Here is a 19,280-nt window from a genome sequence, read left to right on the forward strand (position 1 = left end):
AATCTACTGTGAAATCAACTTTATCCCAAACAATTGGTACAAAATGTGAACAAAAATGAGAAACAAATCATACACATAAGGCTTTAAGTCTGTAATGACAATATTTGTTATTTTGTAATTAAAATAGCTTATATAATGAAGGTCTAAAACCCGACATTTTTTACTTGACATTATCAGCATCTTCAGCTTCTCATAAATAAAAAATGAGTTGCTGGATCCATGATAAAGATAGTTATTATATCAGTCTTTTCTTTCCATCCAGGAGCTGATGTTTCCCTCATAAACAGCCTAATATAAGCATGAGGACATACTGTGTGTGAAACCAGTAAAGACGATGAAATAAAATAAAAGTCACAAAACCCATATGACGGAGCGAAAATGAGCAAAAACAGTACCATAGGAATATTCCATGTTCTTCAGAAAATAGGCTACCAGCATAGTAAATGGTAGATTAAAATAAAAATGTAGATTTACGCTTTTCAATCAGTATAGTTTTGTTTGAAATAAAATGATATACTGTTACTTAAGTTACTTTTTATAGATGCATCAAGAAAAAAAACATTATATATAGATTTATATTTTCTATCCAGTCACTGACTGTTCATAAATAGGACCAAAAAAAAATAATAATAATAATCAAATGTGTCCATCTGGATTACAGTCTCTACTTGGGGTCCTCAATGGTGCCCTTGCTGAGGTCTGTCATTCTGGAGTATTTCACTTTTTTCTGGTCCAGTTCGTTTTGAGCCCACAGTAAAAGCTTTAGCAGCTTTGCTAATTTTGGAGTAGATTCCCTGTTCTCATAGTCTAGGACAGCCTGGTTCACCTCGCTCCACACCTACAGAGGGAGACAGAACCCAGCATTAGAGAGTAAGTATATGAAACCACAATCAACTCTCGTGGAAACAAAGATCATTAACCCTTTATGTGGTTATGTCCTACACAAAGAAACACACATACCTTCTGCCTCTGCATCATGTTGAGCAGGTCTCCAAACGGTGATTCTTCAGGGTTGTCGAAGGCGAGCAGTGCCAGGGTTCGCTCCATCTCAGTAAGGCATTCTCTGCTCTCCTCTCCCTGTTCGGCCAGCTGTGACTGCGCAAACTCCAGCGCTGCCTCAGTCTCCCGCAGACGGATGAGCTCAATCAGATGCTGCTGCTACAAGAGTTCACAATAGAAGTTAACAACAGTTTCACAGTGAAGGTCAGGTCAAGTTTTACTACTAGGTTTGTTTGTTTTTTTTTCAGTACTTTTCAATTTTGCTTTCATTACTAAGTTTGTTTGTGCATTTTGAATAAACACAAAACGCTCATGGATTCTGTTATGGTTCAGACGAAATGCTCTGTTAGGCATGGTTTACACCCGGTATTTGGACGCGTTTTCATTGATCCACAAGTAATTGAAAATAAAAACAGGTGTAAACAGGATCTAAAACAAGCTTGTCCACTTTCAACCACTTTCAGTAGTGTAGGCACTGAACCCCCAAATGCTCCCTGGGCACTGCAAGAAAAATGGCTGCCCACTGCTCCAGGTGTGTTTTAGACCCCGTTTACACGTGTATTTACACTTGAAACCGGATCAACAAAAACACATCTAAATACCAGGAGTTAACCTGGCCTAACAGAGCTTTTCAGAGAGCAAAATGTGAACTTGGTAATTTCTAAAGAACCAATTTCTCCCTGGGGCTGTTTTCGTAGTTGCATTCACGCCAGCAGCAGGAACTCTGAAACGGCCGACAGCGATGTCTTTATTCACAGCATTTACAAACATCAGCAAGCTGTTTTTGTTGTGTGTCGTGGGTTTCATGATAAAGATGGAATGTAAAGGCACAATTTACACAATTGAAAAAAGCATGAAAATCTGACTAAGGGCAAGTCTTACTAACAGCTTGCGCCAGCACAAACCGTCTTTTGGCATTAAAATTGTACCGTCAGGTTCTACTGAAGACACGCAGTCATGAATTAGCACTGAAAAGGCCTTATTTTTGAGCCTGACCTTATTGAATATGCATTTGTAGGAGTTTCTCTTTTAGATGTACAATTTATGAGAGGAGAGTATTCAAATGAATCACGCAACACGTTTTACAACATCTGCGCTCATCAAATTACTGGCATTTGTACCATTATTTAAAGGCCCAAATAAACATGTCTTAAACTATTTGTGCTTGAAATGGCAGCAATTATTGTTGCATAATAAGTCATGTTATTTTTAATTTGCTTCAGGAAATAAAAGACGACTTGGAACCTTCAACTAGGAGTCGTGCAATACCAGATCTATCAAAACTACTAGCAAAACCTTCATTTTTTGACCTCCAGTTCTTTTCTTTGTATTGTGGCTTTTTTCATTACTTTATTCTTTATTGCAACTATGCTACTTTGGTGTATCGCGTTGGTCGATATGCAAATGTTGCGTCTGTGTTCTTTAATTTGCGCATTGTTAGTAGACCACCCGCAGAAATTTCCCCTCCCGTCGGCGCTGTTGTGGAATTGTGCAATTTGGCCTGTTTAGTAAAACTGGCCCTAAACCTCCTATGACAACTTGCAGTGTTACATATCATTGAGACTGAGAAAACAGCTAAATGTAGCTATTATTCCAAAATTTTCCATGTTCGTGGAATAAATATTTTTACATGGCTTACTGGTAGCCGGTGTTTCGGATGCGTTTGGCCAATCAGCGTCACTTACATCACTGATAGTTTCTATAGAACTGTTTTAGACCCTACTCTGAAGTAGAAGCCAATTTAGTTCCCTCAAACAGAGTTTGTAGAACTAAATACGTTTCTAAATACATTCCAAACACCCCAAAAAGCAGGTAAAAAGCAGCAAATAGTTCTACACACTATGAAAATGTTATCCTCTGGTGCAAGAGCCCTTAAAGACAAAACCTGGGCATTTTAGGCAATTTAAAAATCCGTCCAGTAAAAAGAGGATGGTCACCCTATGTGATCACTTATATTCTTTCCTTTGCAAACAAGCAGCCTAATGGCTTCATATTCGTATTTGTGTGCTGCATTCAGCCCTCTTGCAAAAGTGATGAGGTCAGATGTTTACCTGAAGGTGAAAGTAGAGGTATCGATTGGTGTCAAGGAGCTCTGGGTGGAGGCTGTTAATGAGAGCAATGGCTTCCTGGATCTGACCTTTCAGAACCATTTCCCTGATCTTTATCCTTTCATCCAGAGAGTCCAGATCCACGTTCGGCTCAATCCCAGATTCCATACGAAACTTCTCCGCAGCCTCTTTAAATCCCTCTGTGAAATACAACCATGATCAGAGGGGAAGTATATGTATTTGATATTGTACAAACATAACGTAAATCATGTAATGTGAAAAGCTACAGGTTAGTCCATTTGACTTGAATCAAGCAGTACACTACATTATACTATAAAATAATACTGACATACCTGTTACTAGATAGTTCATGATAAGCCTGTTCATATCTGCCCTCTGAATGTGCACATTATTCAGTTTATCCATCCATTCTTCCTTTGTAATATCCTCAGGCTTTTCTGAATAACTCATCATGGATGTACTGTGGTAAACATGACATGTAAAAAGAACAAAAGACATTTGCACAAATCCAATCTAAAATATACACATGCACTTACTTTTAAATGCTATTATCAGCGAAATAGTTTGATTCACTTTTAGTGAACATTGTTTCTGGCTGTCCATGTACTAAAAAACGATAAACTTATTTTAATTTTAAGTAGTCTAGGGTTGTGATGTTGGTGTTTGAAAGTAAATGAATGAACTGCACTGTGCACGTTTGTATTTTCGCGGTGTTTCTGCTCACAGAGAGCACAACAGAGCAACCAGCGGCTCACTGGCCAGTCAACAGTGTACGCGACGTAAAAATAATTTTAAATGGTGACACTGGTGCACTTGACAGGTTTAAAAGCACTAAATATTCGATATTAAGTGATAACATTTCGCATTAATTATTTTTCCCTTTTATCGACGCATGAAAACAAACAAGCCCCGAGTGCATGAACCACTGCAGCGAGTGAGACTTGCAGACGGGCTTGTTTAGCTATTTTCTATCAATAACGTTAGCGAATGACCACGCATGAAAACAAAATAATAGTCAATTACATTAATTTTAACTGTTGTTTATTCATGTTGTTTGTTTTTTCGCAAAACATGAAGAATGATGATAAAATACTTACTGTTTACGGTTATAAATAGCGGTGGGCCTCAGCGAAGATCACGCGATAACAGAGGAGAGCTCTTAACGAGATTTGAGGAGACGTCAGTGATTGGTCAGAATACTAACGTCACGGTTGCTGTGGCAAAGCTGGTAAGGTTGCCAGATCAGAAAAAAGGATGCCAGGTGCAGAGTGAACATGGACTGATAGTACAAATTTATTTTATTTACGGAACATTAATATCTGGAACATGTATTTATTTATTTATTTTTATTCGTTTCTGTTTGCTTGGAAACTGTTTAAGAAAAAATAAATAGGGCCCACTAACTGTTGAACTATGAAATATATATATATATATATATATATTGCAGATTAGGTTTACAGTCTACCTGTCAGCTTTTTACTGTTAACTGAAATGTTTTTCTTACACAGTCAGCATGAAATGAATATATATATTAATGTATGTTATAGATCTTTTTGTGCCTAATGCCTAATTAATCAGTGCATCTTTCTTTCTTTCTATAAACTGACCTCGTAATCAAACTTTCATAACTGGACCTTAGCAATAATATCTTTTTAGTGTTGACTTTAACTTCTCCAGCAATTTCAGTGTTTTGTTCATAGCCTACAATAGCCTATATAAACAATAAACTTTGATGGTTTACCTAGTTATTCTAAAACCTTCCCAAAAACAAGCTTAAATTTGCCTAATCCTCTTATCTAACACAATGCTGTTATTGCAAAACAGGCATCAAATATATTGTAGGGCGAGAAAGATAATTGATTATGTCTCAGAGATTAGATGGGACTATCACCTTTATTATGTGGAGCAGATGAGAAATCCCCCTAGTGTATGGGGAGAGGGAGGGGCGGATTTTGTTGTATGTCTAGATAATACAGTACAATGCAGTAAATCTTTTGTTTATTTCCACTCCTCATAACATTTAAACGACAACAGACGGTAATTTCTGCTGATGATGACCAGACGAGCCAATGAAAATATGTTTTTTTTGTGTGTGTGTGCTTTCAGGTTGAACCACACCATATGTTATTTCTTAGACAAAACAGGTGATGCAATAAAACTTTTCTGTGTGACAGATTTGTATTGTGTGTGATTTTATTTATTTAGTATTTATTTACTTAGTTAAATCAACTGTGTCAAAGACTGACATTCTGTAAAAAGTAATAAATATACAGTTGAGGTCAAAAGTTTACATACACCTTGGAGAATATACAAAATGTATTTTACCAAAATGAGAGGGATCATACAAAATGCATGTTATTTTGTATTTAGTACTGACTTAAATAAGACATTTCACATAAAAGACGTTTTCATATGGTCCACAACATAAAATAATTTATTAATTCATAAAAATGGCCCCGTTCAAAAGTTTACATACTGAACAGTTAAACTGCCTGCTGTTCTTTAGAAAAATCCTTCTTTGGTTTTTCAGCATTTTTGTGTATTTGAACCCTTTCCAACAATGACTGTATGATTTTGAGATCCATCTTTTCACACTGAGGACAACTGAGGGACTCATATGCAACTATTACAGATAGTTCAAACACTCACTGATGCCTCCGAAGGAAGCACGATGCATTAAGAAGGGGTGAAAACTTTTTGAGTTTGAAGATCAGGGTAAATTTAACTTATTTTGTCTTCTAGGAAACATGTAAGTATCTTCTGTAGCTTCTGAAAGGCAGCACTAAATGAAAAAAAATATGATATTTAGGCAAAATAAGAAAAATGTACACATTCATTCTGTTCAAAAGTTTACACCCCTGGCTCTTAATGCATAATTTTTCCTTGTGAAGCATCAGTGAGCATTTGAACCTTCTGTAATAGTTGCATATGAGTCATATCAGTGAGTCATATCAGGCATATAAGTTGTCCTCAGTGTGAAAAGATGGATCTCAAAATCATACAGTCATTGTTGGAAAGGGTTCAAATACAGTCAGTTGGTCTTATTTGGATCTGAAAAATTAAAGACTCATTCGTTACCCTTTGGTTAACTAGTTGGTCAGACTAGTTTTTAGGACAGTCTTAACATATGGCTAAGTTTATTTTTCATTATCTTCAGAGAAATTTCCTTGGTTGTTTTTTTATATATGTGTATTGGTTTCTTTTTCTTTTTTTTCTTTTTTTTAACACGCATGATTTTTAGGAACTATAAGAAAAAGTCCTTTGTGGAACTTAAAATGTTTTCCTTAAAACTACTTTCTACTAAACTATACTATTATTGTCATTAAAATATTTGTTACATTTTTCAAAATGCATCCTGTTTTGAATACTGAGCTAGTTAAGCTAAATCTTGTACAGACCTTACGATTCCTGGCCATGTAATTGCATGCAAGTAACTTCATTTGCCCTGTTTCAAGATGAACAAAATAAATAGGCCTACATTTCAAAAACAAAACTCAAGACAAACTGGTCTTGACAGAAATGTCTATATTTATTTTGATGATTTGATTCCACAATAACTACTAAAGCATGACAAAAAATCAGATTTCACACATACATTGTAGTCCTGTAGTTTTCACAGTATTTACAGTGTTCATATTATAAAAATGAAATATATTTTATTGTGTAATTATAGGTCACATTGTAATTATATATATAAATAATTAAAAACACGCTGACATAAAGACTTAAAGTGACAGTATATGTGGTGTCATAATATTGTGTGTCACGTTCAGTTGCTCGACTATTCTCCGCATTTCCTTCAATGCCCGAGCTTGCATCAGGATGTGGTTCTTGGCTAGGAGCAGCGTCGCTATCTTGGATAGTTTATTCACGTTTTGATTCGGCGTGTACGGTATAACAGCTCTCAGGTCATCCAGCGCATCGTTAAGATCGTGCATGCGCCTCCGTTCACGCGCATTGATAAGTAGGCGCAGTGCTCTAGGCTTTTTGACTGTTCCGCTGCTCGGCACCGAGTTTCCGTGAAATCCATTTTCCAGACACTGAAAACTTTTTCTGCCCATCTCCGATGCTGTCTCTTCGATTATGCGATGGTCCGTGGTTAATTCATCGGAGGGGTGCGTGGGAACTCCTTCACCGAGGCTCTGACCGTAGGGCGCGCAGCTCATGGATCTTGTGTAGAAGCGCAGTTCACAGTCTTGGTCACCAACCGGCATCGGATTCATTCTCCTGATGTTCATTCTGTCAGCAAATATGAATGTATTATTTGTCCAAGTCCGGTGTTCCGCTTTGTCGCTTGAGTTTGCTGCAGTAACGCCTATTTGACCTGTCGAAACTTTTGAAGGATTAACAGTCTGTCCAATCACATCTGCGTCCCGCCACACAAACATAAACAAACAGGTGCTGTTTTTAATAGTAAGCGTATTGTTTTTGACTAGAGTCATAACAACAATGATATAAAAATATGTTTACTTGATATAAGATGGCGTTTGCTTGCTAAACGTTTAATCGACATCCAAAACTGTTCATAATGTACAAACCTAATATTTTGATAAACGTAAAATGTCAGTAAAGAACTGTAATTAAAGCAAATAATTAAAGCTATAGGCTATTTAATTATTTACATTTAATCTTTTTTATTATTATTTCTATTACTTGCATGCCAACTGGTCAAATATCTGTTTCAGAGCATTTGATATTCTGTTGTATTAACTGATTTTGGAGGAATAGAAAAGACTGGCTTTGCTTTTGGAAACTGGGTCATCACACCAAATTACTACTCGGTGTTAATCTACCCTGTGTATGCATGCAAGAGAGTGAAGACATTTCCCTCAAAAAGTCGGAAGGAAACTGGGCCGCGCACAAACACTGCTTTTGAATGACAGTAAGGTAACAGTGAATGCTAAAGAATTAATGTAACACATGATTTATTTTAGGAAAACAGTTTGCCCCTATTGTATAAACAGATTTTATGTCAGTCAGATGATATAATAAATGACAATATTCCTCCTACATCTGAGAAATGCCCCAAACAAGTCTGATTAATTAGTCATCATTTACTAATGCAAATGAGCATGATTAAAATTAGACTTGCAGTGCTGGAGGAATCCTGGAGGGGGTTGATGGAAGGCAATCAAGTATTTTGTGATAAGGAGAAACACATCTGTTCAATAAGTGAGAGTTGATGGCCTAATTTGTTTATTCTAATCATTCAAATGCAAACATGATTCCATTAGCCATAAACATTTAAAATAATGACTCAGAAGAATTATTTGAATAATCTAAAAAAAAAAAAAAAAAAAAAAAATGGGATTAAAAATAAACGTTCTTTATTGGCATCAGTGGTTCTTTCAAATGCAGAAAAGGTTCTTTATAGTCGCGTTCTTCAAAAATGTTCTTTAAAATGGTTCTTTTAAGAACTGTTCACTGAAAGGTTCTTTGGGGAACCGAAAATGGTTCTTCTATGGCAGTGGTTCTCAACTCCAGTCCTCGGGGCCCACTGCTCTGCACATTTTGTATGTCTCCCTCATTTAACGCACCTGATTCAGATCATCCTCTTTAGCAGAAAGATCCATGAACTGAAGTGAGTGTGTCAGATTCAGAAAACATACAAAATGTGCAGAGCAGTGGGCCCCGAGGACTGGAGTTGAGAACCACTGTTCTATGGCATCACTGCAAAAACACCCTTTCGGAACCTTTATTTTTGTATAATTATATTTATTTTTGAGTGTATACTTTACATACCAAAAATATTTTTCATATGTTTTCTAGGTGAATTTATCAAATAAAGCTGAACTTATATGAAGTCCTGATTCTTTTTACACTTAAAAATGGAAATTGTGAAAAAAATCATTGGAGTATGTTTTACAGGAACATACTATTTTAGTCAGAATTCCAAATTTTATGCTTAATTCAATATGTTACTTGCAATTTTTAATAATTATTAGTGAAATTTACTGGTTATTTCAGAGTAATATTTTCACTGACCAATTTGACCTAATGTATTTTGTAAATATAAACTATTTTTAATTTTGATGGATGCAACACAGTCCATAAAACTTGGGAGAGAGGCATAATAAAAATGAAAAGGTTATCCAAGTTAAACTGTTTTGAAACAGTCCACAATTGGCAGGTGGCTCAACACTTTGTGGCAAATTTCATGAGAGAATTGTCATGAGCCTTCAGATGGCATTTAATGAGAAACTGTTATGCTACTGTGTAAAATATAGCAATGTGGGCTCAGAAATACTATGGAAAACTGTTGTCACTTAACACAGTCTGCAGCTGCATCAAGAAATGCAGCTTATCTCTGTTACACAAGGAGAAATCTGTCAATTGAGACGCCAGGAGGTTCTCTGGGCTCAAGCTCATCTTAGATTGTCTAAAAGAAAGTGAAAATGTGTGCTGTAGTCAGTCCACATTTTAGCATGTTTTTGGGTAAAACAGACATCAGATTGTTAGTCCCAAAGACCATCTAGACTTCAATTTCAAGAACTGTTCACTGAAAGGTTCTTTGGGGAACCAAAAATGGTTCTTCTATGGCATCACTGCAAAAACACCCTTTTGGAACCTTTATTTTTAGGAGTGTGAAGGTACCATTGACATAGAGGGATACACTGGGATTGTACAGAGACACATACTGCCATCAAGATGACATTTTTCATGGGAAATCCATGGTTATTTGATCAAGACAATGCCAGGTCTCATTCTGCATGTGCTACAACAGTGTGGTTTCATAGACACATGTGGATGAGACTGACTAGCCAGCAGATGTGTTTCCTATTGAAAATGCATCATGAAAAAGGGGAATCAGACAACAACAACTATGGACTGTTGAACAGCTGATGTCTTGTATCAGATGAGACTGTGCAAAAGTTTGGCTTGGAAAACTTTAAAAATTAGCATCCTTAAAGGGATAGTTCACCCATAAATTAAACTTTTGTCATTAAAGTCATTGAAGTCCACTTTCACAACAAAGATTCACATATAATGTACTCACCCCCTTGTCATCCAAGATGTTCATGTTTTTCTTTCTTCAGTCGTAAAGAAATTATGTTTTTTGAGGAAAACATTTCAGGATTTTTCTCTATATAATGGACTGATATGGTGCCCCGATTTTGAATTTCAAAAATGCAGTTTAAATGCGGCTTCAAACGATCCCAAATGCGGTTGTAAACGATCCCAGCCGAGAAAGAAGGGTCTTATCTAGTGAAACGATCGGTTGTTTTCAGAAAAATAATACAATTTATATCTAACTTTTTAATGTCAAATGCTTGTCTTGTCTTACTCTGGCTGGATTATATATCGCTGTTTTACCTTTTTTGTTAAGGGTGACTGATGATCTTTGCATGTTCACTTTGCAAAGACTGGGTCGGTACTTCTGCAGCAATGTAGGATGATTTTGAAATGATTTTTGAAGTTGAAGGAGAAAATACGATTGGAGAGTTCAGGGAGAGAAAGGCAAGACGAGCGTTTGAGATTAAAAAGTATTTAAATTGTATTTTTTTAATGAAAATAACTGATGGTTTCGTCAGATAAGACCCTTCTTCCTCGGGTGGGATCATTTACAACCGCATTTGGGATCGTTTGAAGCTGCATTTAAACTACATTTTGGAAGTTCAAAATTGGGGCACCACACCAGTCCATTATGTGGAGAAAAATGCAGAAATGTTTTCCTCAAAAAACATAATTTCTTTACGACTGAAGAAAGAAACACATGAGGCGCAAGAGAAGAAACAGTTGAATAAAGTTGTTATTTTTGTTTTCTTTGTGCACAAAAACTATGTCACGTGGACTATTTTAAAGATGTCCTTACTACCTTTCTGGGCCTGAGAACATTTCAGTTGCGTAGCTGTCTATGCAATGTCAGAAAGCTCTCAGATTTCATCAAAAATACGTTAATTTGTGTTCCAAAGAAGAATGAAGGTCTATGGGTTTCGAACAACATGAAGGTGAGGAATTAATGACAGAAACTACATTTTGTGTGAACTATACCTTTAATTCCCAGATTATTCAAATATGTAATTAAACGGAAAGGTGATTTGACACAGTGGTAAACATGCCTCTGTCCCAACTTTTTTGAAATGTGTTGTAGACATCAAAATCAAAATTTGTTTAAGTTTACAGTTGGCCAGTGAAGACATTTTTTCTTTGTACTTTTACAGTCAATTAAATAAAGGTTAAAGCGAATGAACAAATTACATATTCTCGATTTTATGGCCTTTCACAAATGTCCCCAATTTTTCTGGAATTAGAGTCGTAGTTATAGGGACTCCGATTCTATTTGTCAAACATACTAAAACAATAGGAGAGGAGGGAATGAGGATACAACAAAGGATATGCACCAGAGATTACCCAGTGACTGATGTAATAATGTATGGAAATTAAACCACACCCTCTTTATATTGCTGATGACCTTTCATCTGAAGGTTACCGCCTTATTCTATTCATTCTGTTTCTATGTTTAATTAGATAAGTTGAATTAGATCATGCATTAAAAACCATAAGTAATATTGTAATGCAGTAATGTAATGTGTGTAATTTTTTCATATACAAAATGTACCCACAACATATCACAAATAAATCATAAAAAAGCATAAAATCATTTTTTTCTGCCAGATTTGGAACACATCTCTCCTCACACGGATCTCAGCTTCCCACTGCTGTGATCTACCCTGTGAAACCGCAGATGCCAGGTAAGACAGTCACACTTTATCACTTATCGACAGATTCATCCACTGGACGGTTGGCTGTGGGGAGATGGGGGTCCCTGAGTAGGAAGTGGGGTGAAAGTAAAACCCGTTGCTGGGCGACTGAATCATAGTTGCTATGGTGAACTTGAGTTGAGCAGCTGGTCCAATCAGCTGAGACATGTAGGGCAGAGTGGATCTCATACTGAAGAGAGTGATGTAGAAACACGTGGGAGGAAGAGAGGAAGAGAGAAGGAGGCTGGAAGTAAAAGAGGGTGCAGAAAAGGAAGACCGGCACAGAGAGGAAAAGAGGGAAGTTGTAGAAAATTATCAAACGGGATGAAAATTGGACAGTAATAGGAAGATATTTAATGAGAAGAAAAGCTAAATATATTTAGAAAATAAAATATTTATGTAGCATACTAAATTTATGTTATTATTGTGTTCTCTGTTCTCAGCACAACTATCTGATTATTTCTCATAATGTTATTTATTTATACAATTGATTAATTAAGATACTTGGCCAAAACAGTTGGTGCCTTTTACATTTTTGCTGTTTTTGTTTCATTTTAGCGTGTATAATTTCTCGTAAAGCCAATGCAGTTTTTTTTCGTCTTTCATCAAAATTGACTCATTGAATTGCAGTACAGTAACAATCGTCGCAAGTTTAAACGCCTTCTAATAATCCCTTAAAGAATACAGAGCTTCTTTGACCTCGACAGCAGGGTTAGATATACATGACAGTAGAAGCAGGTGCAGGCAGTTACTTAAACTCAAAGGGCTTCTCAGCTCTTATTCATCTACATTATCTTGACTCGTCGTCAATGACAAAGCGGCTGAATCGCGCCCCTGCATCACCAAAGCCTCCCTCCTGCACTGACTTGCATTCGTGGTGACGTCTTGTGATGGAGAGGCCCCGGTCGCGCTGTGGGGTGGACAGGCCGCTGAAGAGCAGGGACGCACGGGATGAATGGTCCGGCCGGTATTGTAATGCAAAGACAAAACTCCTCCCTTGCGCAATGGAGAAGGAAGTAGGCCCGAAATATCGCTTCAGGGGGAAGAATAAATAACCGTTTTCCCGGTTGAGCATCTATTCTGGGATTTTACAGTCGAACTGAGGGGGATTGGAAATGAGGTGAATTCAAGATGGTGGATGGATTATCCTACTGCGGCAAGCTGTCAGGTCCATGAAATCACACGTGGGTTTCTAGGGTTTCTTGAAGATTCAAATCCCCGTTCACTTACTACTGGCTTAGCCACTGGCTCTCATTTGTAGAAATTAGATGGGATATTTGTTTACGATTTTCAAATGTTTACGATCATTATAGAAAGTAGCACGACCAAAGAATCTGGGGTAAGACGCGTCAAATATAGCCTACTATTTAGACTGCAACCAGGGTACGCAGCCTATTATGTCTTAAAGGGATAGTTCACCCAAAAATGAAAATTCTGTCATTAATTAATTACCCTCCTCTCGTTCCAAACCTGTAAGACTTTCGTTCATGTGCAGAACACAACTTAAGATATTTTTGATGAAATCTGAGAGGTTTAGACCCTGCAGCAAAGGTTAAAATGTTAAAATGGTCGTAAAATGGTAAAATGGTTGTTAAAATGGTCAATCCCAGCAGGCACTGGACGTCTATATAACGTGAGGTTGACGTTGGACGTGATGTCGGACAGACGTTGCATTTTAGTTTAGAATGAAAATCGTGTTGACGTCAGTATTTGACCTCAATGTGACGCTGATCTTAATGTTGGATTTTGGTTACACAGCCTAAAAACAACAAAATATCAACGTCAGCTGACATTGGTATTGGACATCAATTTAACGTTGACATTAAACGTTGAATTTACATTGAATTTTGGTCAGCCGATGTCGCAACCGAAATTTAACCAAATATCAGCGTCTTATGACGTTGTGTGCCTGCTGGGATGTGACATCAGTGGTTCAACCATAATTTTGTTATTATTAAATAATTCATCTCCATCATCGTCACCATAGGTGCCAGCACAGAAAGTACCACGATGTATACGTGTGTGTTCCTCTGTTTGTAAACAACATGCAACGTTCTACGTCAGCAGCACCACACGCATGCGTCGTGGTACTCTCGTTAATGGCGGTAGACTGTCCCAGAGGAGAAGAAATCGTTGAATAAAATCGTTATTTTTGTTTTCTTTGTGCACAGAAATGTTTTCTTATAGCTTCATAAAATTACTTCAGTTGAATCACTGATCTCACATGGACTATTTTAACAATGTCCTATACCCAGGGGTCCCCAAACTCGGCCCTTTAGCTCCAACCCCAATTAAACACAGCTGAGCCAACTAATCAAGCTTTTACCAGGCATGCTAGAAACTTACAGGCAGGTGTGTTGAGGCAAGTTGTAGCTAGACTTTGCAGGACAAAGGCCCTCCAGGACCGAGTTTGGGCACCCCGTCCTATAGGTTTCTGTACCTTGACCGAGGTAGGACCTTTGCTGCCTATGGAAGGTCAGAGATAAAAAAAAAATATCTTAATTTGTGTTCTGAAGAAAGGTCAGGTTTGGAACGACATGAAGGTGAGTAATTAATGGCAGAATTTTCATTTATGGGTGAACTATCCCTTTAAGATTTAAACCCCCAAAGAATATGCAGGGGGTATGTAGTAGTTTATACTTTTAAGAACATTTTTAAACATTTACCTTACAAGGTCCAAATGCACAAACCATTCGCAAACTGGACAGCTACGGCGCTGCTACCAAACTTAATTGAGCAGAACATTGATAAAAGCTGTCTTTTTAAATTATTTATAACTTTATTACTGATTAACTCATCAAAACTTTTTTTTTAATTTAAGATAATTGGCAGTTAGCTAATCGCTAGGTGCTCTACGAAACTGTTGCGACTTGCGAAAGATCTGTTCCCTGAGAAAACTGAATTAAAATCATGAAATAATTCCCTCGTAGACTACTAATTAGCATGCAACGATTAATCGTGAATAATCGCATCCAAAATAAAAGACTATGTTTATAGGTGTGTACTGTTTATATTTATTAAACTAAAGATACACACATATACTGACAATATTTACATGCATTCATGTATATATTTATATTCATATAATTTACATTATATAAAAATATAATTAATAAACATAATATATTTTTCTTAAATATATCCATTCATGTGTATGTATTTATATATACATAATAAATATACACACAGTACACAAAAACTTTTATTTTGGATGCGATTAATCGTTGCACAGCACTAAAATGATTCTAATATTTAGATGACGTATTTCAGATATATTTTGTAGATTGTTTGCCAAAATGTAAAGCACGCATCCTTCCATAAAAGCTCTGAATCTGCATGCGGTGCGGGATTGAGACGGTGGGGATTGCTTAGAATTCTCGCTCTCTTTCTAAAGTGTGGCAATAAATCTGACAAAAATATGTGAAAGAAGTGATAAACCATGAAGAGTGCTCGGGGACATTGTGGTTATGACCAATTTTGGGTAGCTACTACAGCAACTCAACTGAATGTAAAGGGCGCTAATGGCTCTCAGTCCCCCGAATGTCAGCCTCACTGGTTTTCAAGGGCATCGTACTGATGGGGATTTGGTTAACGGGAGGGGAGGGGGCCTTCGGTGCGGGTCATGACGTCACCATGTCCCGATGTAATCCTCTCGCGCTTGAGTCCTATCAGCAGAGGAGGGCGAGCGCGCGGGGACGCGAGGAAGCTCTAATCTCTCCAGAAGGGATCAGCGCAACCAAGACGCAAACGAGGCCATTTAACACTGCAGCAGAAGACGATTACGAATAAAAACGGGATACAATCGATGTGTTGCAGCGCTGAACGACAGGCGTGACCTCGTTGCGGGATGCAAGAGGGATACGGCGGCAGCTCAAAAAGATGCTCGACGGAGAAAATGGAGCATCGTGTTTACGGGGGGACTGTAGTGGTGTTTCAGTCATTTTGCTTGTTTTGGAGGTGATATTGTTTTGAATAAGGTTGGTTGGCAGCTTTTTGTAAAACAGACGATTGTGTAGGCTATTTTGCGTTTTTTAAAGTGTTTTGTTTACACCTGATGTAGTCTAAAGGATGCACTACTGCAGAGGTCAGCAAAATGAGTGAGAATCATAACAATGCGCGCCCTTCGGACGGATGCTATACCTTCTTCATTGCTTTCATTCTGTCGCCTGCAATGCAAGCCCTTGCTTTATGCGACACCGATTAATTCATATCATGCTATATTTGGCCACTGACATTCTTTTTGAATTCCTAACCGTACTGCCACCGAGGCACGAAAATCCCAGAGACTCAAAAGGAGGAGGACAATAGCCATGGCTGCTTGAATTGAGGCTGCAGAATCATATACAGAGCAGCTTAGAAAGAGAGTGAATATAGGCCACTGGTTGGCCTGCTCTGCGCAATATGTGCTTTGGCATTTGATTGGGTTTCAAGCGAAATTGAAATAGAAAGCAATGTAGAAACACTAACGTGATTATTATTTTGACGTTTTGTCGTCGGCGTGTTGTCAAAACGCATTACGACATCCCTCTTTGCGGTACTCTTTGAAGAGCAGCCCGCTCTGGTGTGCGCGCGTCATGGAGGGTGGTGACACGGGCCCGCCACTCTGCGTGTTCACGGCGGACCTTGATTTAATATCAATACAATTAAGGCACGCGGTGAATGCCAAGAGAGGGGCCTTAAAACGGCAAACCTGTATCGTTTAGGAAAAAGAGCAGCATCCGGAGTGAAGACTGCGCGGTGATTCTCGTAAAGCCAAAGAGCTGAACAGGAACTGAGGCCGCTTGGTTTGCAGGCGCATGATAGGAATATTAATTTCGGGAGCTGACAGGAATGTGAAATTCCTCTTCTAATTCAAAGTATTTTATGGTTTTATCTCGAATATCACTAAGTCTGTTTCTACTAGCATATGAGGTCATTTTCATACACTAAGAGATTTAAGACTATTTAATACATGCTCATGTTCCATGATTTAATCTGAATCTGACATGGATTTGCTAATACACAATTACACTGCTTAAAGGAAACTTAAGCACACATATTTAACATTTCTGTGTACAAAAGGAATCTGCTTACCATTGAAACATCAAAAATGCAGCAAAACCAAAGACGGAGGTCAATATTCATCATGTTTTGTGATCATGTATTGATAATAGTTTTAAAACACACAACGTATACTTGTATAAATACTGAATTCGACTGAAATATATGGATTTGTTTAGATTAAACTGGCCAGAAATGGCAAGTTAAAGTCATGAGGATGTTATTGTGTAACATTTAGAATAGGACTTGCTGTTTTTAAGTATCAAAACTGTTCAATCTTTGCTACCAAAACCTGTCACCTTCTTTCACGCTTTCTTTGTTCACCTGTCAATAAACCTTTATTTCATGCAACGTTGCCTGTCTAGAAATCTTGTTTCAATTTCTAATCAGAACTGTACTTTCTTTTAACTAGATGTGCTAGATGAGTACAAGATGGCAGCCAATCAATTCAGATGGTGCTGTACTCAGCTATCTACAGATTCGACTCTCAAGATAGCATTTTATTTTGAGCGTTTCAGTAATAAATTCAACACCTTTTTTAATATTCTTAAATTATCTTTAGCAAATAATATTGCTATTTATATGTGGCCATGGACCACAAAACCAGGCATAAGGGTCAGTTTTTTGAAATTGAGGTTTATACATTATCTGAAAGTTGAATAAATAAGCTTTCCATTGATGTATGGTTTGTTAGGATAGGACAATATTTGGCTATTTGAAAATCTGAAATCTGAGGGTGCAAAAAATTGCCTTTAAAGCCGTCCATATGAAGTTCTTAGCAATGCATATTACTAACCAAAAATTACATTATATTTACGGTAAGAAATTTACATAATATCTTCCTGGAACATGGACATGATTTTTGGAATAAAAGAAAAATCGATAATTTTGACCCATACAATGTATTGTTGCCTATTGCTACAAATATACCCGTGCTACTTATGACTGGTGTTGCCGTCCAGGGTCACATATGTGCCACACATGCCAAACATCTTTGCGTTTGACCACTGTCAGATCACGATGTGTGATTTAACTACTATCATTGGTTATTTATTTTAATATAAATAAAATGGTCAATCTTTACTGTATAAACACAACTTACACTCTTAAAATTAAAGGTTCCTTATTATAATCAATGGTTCCATGAAGAACCTTAAACATCCATGAAATCTTTCAAATGTAGAAAAGGTTCTTTGGATTTTTAAAATGGTTCTTTTAGGAACTTCAATAAAAGGTTCTTCAGGAACCAAAAATGGCTCTTCTGTGGCATCACTGCAAAAACACCCCTTTGGAGCCATTATTTTTAAGAGTGTAGACAAACACCGCTCATTCTCTTCAACTCAACAATGAATGGTTAGGCAAAGGTGGGGTACATCAAATATTCTTTGCTGTAGTAGTGCATATCTAAAAATGACCAATAACACACTCTAGAAATTTGATTATGGATAAACTATTTAACCCTTTAAAAATGTAGGCAAACAAACATTTGTCATCTGAATAAATAAGCTTTTCATTGATGTATGGTTTGTTAGGATAGGACAATATTTGGCTGAGATACAACCAATTGAAAATCTGGAATCTGTATATATATATATATATATATATATATATATATAGAGAGAGAGAGAGAGAGAGAGAGAGAGAGAGAGAGAGAATCGCCTTTAAAGTTGTCCAAATGAAGTTCTTAGCAATGCATATTACTAATCAAAAATTACATTTTGATATATTTAGGGTAGGAAATTTACAAAATATCTTCATGGAACATGAAATCCTAATGATTTTTAGCATAAAAGATAAATCGATAATTTTGACCCACACAATGTATTGTTGGCTACACTGTAAAAAATAAAAAACACAATTTGTTGAGTCAGCTTAAAATAATTTGTTACCCTGCTGCCTTAAAAAAGTTCAGTCAACTAAAATGTTTAGTCAACTTGACATGTTAAGTTGTACTAAGTAACAACTTAGATATTTGTGTTTGCTAAACTTAACAGATGGCTAAGTAACCCAGCTGCCTTAAAATTTTAAGTTGATTCAACTCAAATATCTAAGTTGTCACTTAGTATAATTTAACATTTCAACTTGAATAAACTTTTTTTTGAGTTGATTGAACTTAACATTTTAAGGCAGCCAGGTTACAAATTATTTTAAATTGACTCAACAAATTGTTGTTGTTTTTTTTTTACAGTGTATTGCTACAAATATACTCATGCTACTTCAGACTGGTTTTGTGGTCCAGGGTCACATTTATGAAGCATTGGTGATCATATTATAATAAACTGTTATAATTAGCAGTATTTCGAAGCTTATTTTACCAAAAAAAAAAATATTAATAATAATAAAAAAAAATACATAAATATGTCTGCCATGTCTTAAAATGAAGCATGTTTATCCAATGTGTTCATCAAAGGTGATTTCTTAAAATGAAATCCTTTTGCGAGTAGGTTATAAAGTGATACAGAACTCTGTG

General features: G+C 36.7%; 2 protein-coding genes across 2 annotated transcripts; both read right to left on the reverse strand.

Moving 5' to 3' along the window:
- Positions 1–4: 4 nt before the first annotated feature.
- gid8a (GID complex subunit 8 homolog a (S. cerevisiae)) lies at positions 5–4,293 on the reverse strand. Its single transcript, XM_051116376.1, has 5 exons — positions 4,166–4,293; positions 3,401–3,528; positions 3,051–3,247; positions 961–1,158; positions 5–838 (listed from the first exon to the last, which is right to left on the reverse strand). The coding sequence occupies exons 2-5, from the start codon at positions 3,519–3,521 to the stop codon at positions 665–667; spliced, it is 690 nt and encodes a 229-aa protein (XP_050972333.1). The 5' UTR covers positions 3,522–3,528; positions 4,166–4,293; the 3' UTR covers positions 5–664.
- Positions 4,294–6,647: 2,354 nt separating this feature from the next.
- si:ch211-196c10.13 (class E basic helix-loop-helix protein 22) lies at positions 6,648–7,493 on the reverse strand. Its single transcript, XM_051118116.1, has one exon. It carries the CDS (start codon positions 7,454–7,456, stop codon positions 6,794–6,796), a length of 663 nt encoding a protein of 220 aa, XP_050974073.1. The 5' UTR covers positions 7,457–7,493; the 3' UTR covers positions 6,648–6,793.
- Between the last annotated feature and the right edge of the window lie 11,787 nt (positions 7,494–19,280).

This window comes from Labeo rohita, chromosome 8, assembly GCF_022985175.1.
Source record: "Labeo rohita strain BAU-BD-2019 chromosome 8, IGBB_LRoh.1.0, whole genome shotgun sequence".
Taxonomy (NCBI): Eukaryota; Metazoa; Chordata; class Actinopteri; order Cypriniformes; family Cyprinidae; genus Labeo; species Labeo rohita.

What these genes read in the sequence shown, in the direction of transcription:
- si:ch211-196c10.13 (XM_051118116.1), bottom strand. Translation starts at nt 7,456, where the DNA reads ATGTTTGTGTGGCGGGACGCAGATGTGATTGGACAGACTGTTAATCCT.
- gid8a (XM_051116376.1), bottom strand. Translation starts at nt 3,521, where the DNA reads ATGATGAGTTATTCAGAAAAGCCTGAGGATATTACAAAGGAAGAATGG. An exon ending in CATGAACTATCTAGTAACAG is followed by an intron (nt 3,248 to 3,400) that starts GTATGTCAGTAT and finishes TGTATTTCACAG; the next exon opens with AGGGATTTAAAGAGGCTGCG. An exon ending in ACATGATGCAGAGGCAGAAG is followed by an intron (nt 839 to 960) that starts GTATGTGTGTTT and finishes CTCCCTCTGTAG; the next exon opens with GTGTGGAGCGAGGTGAACCA.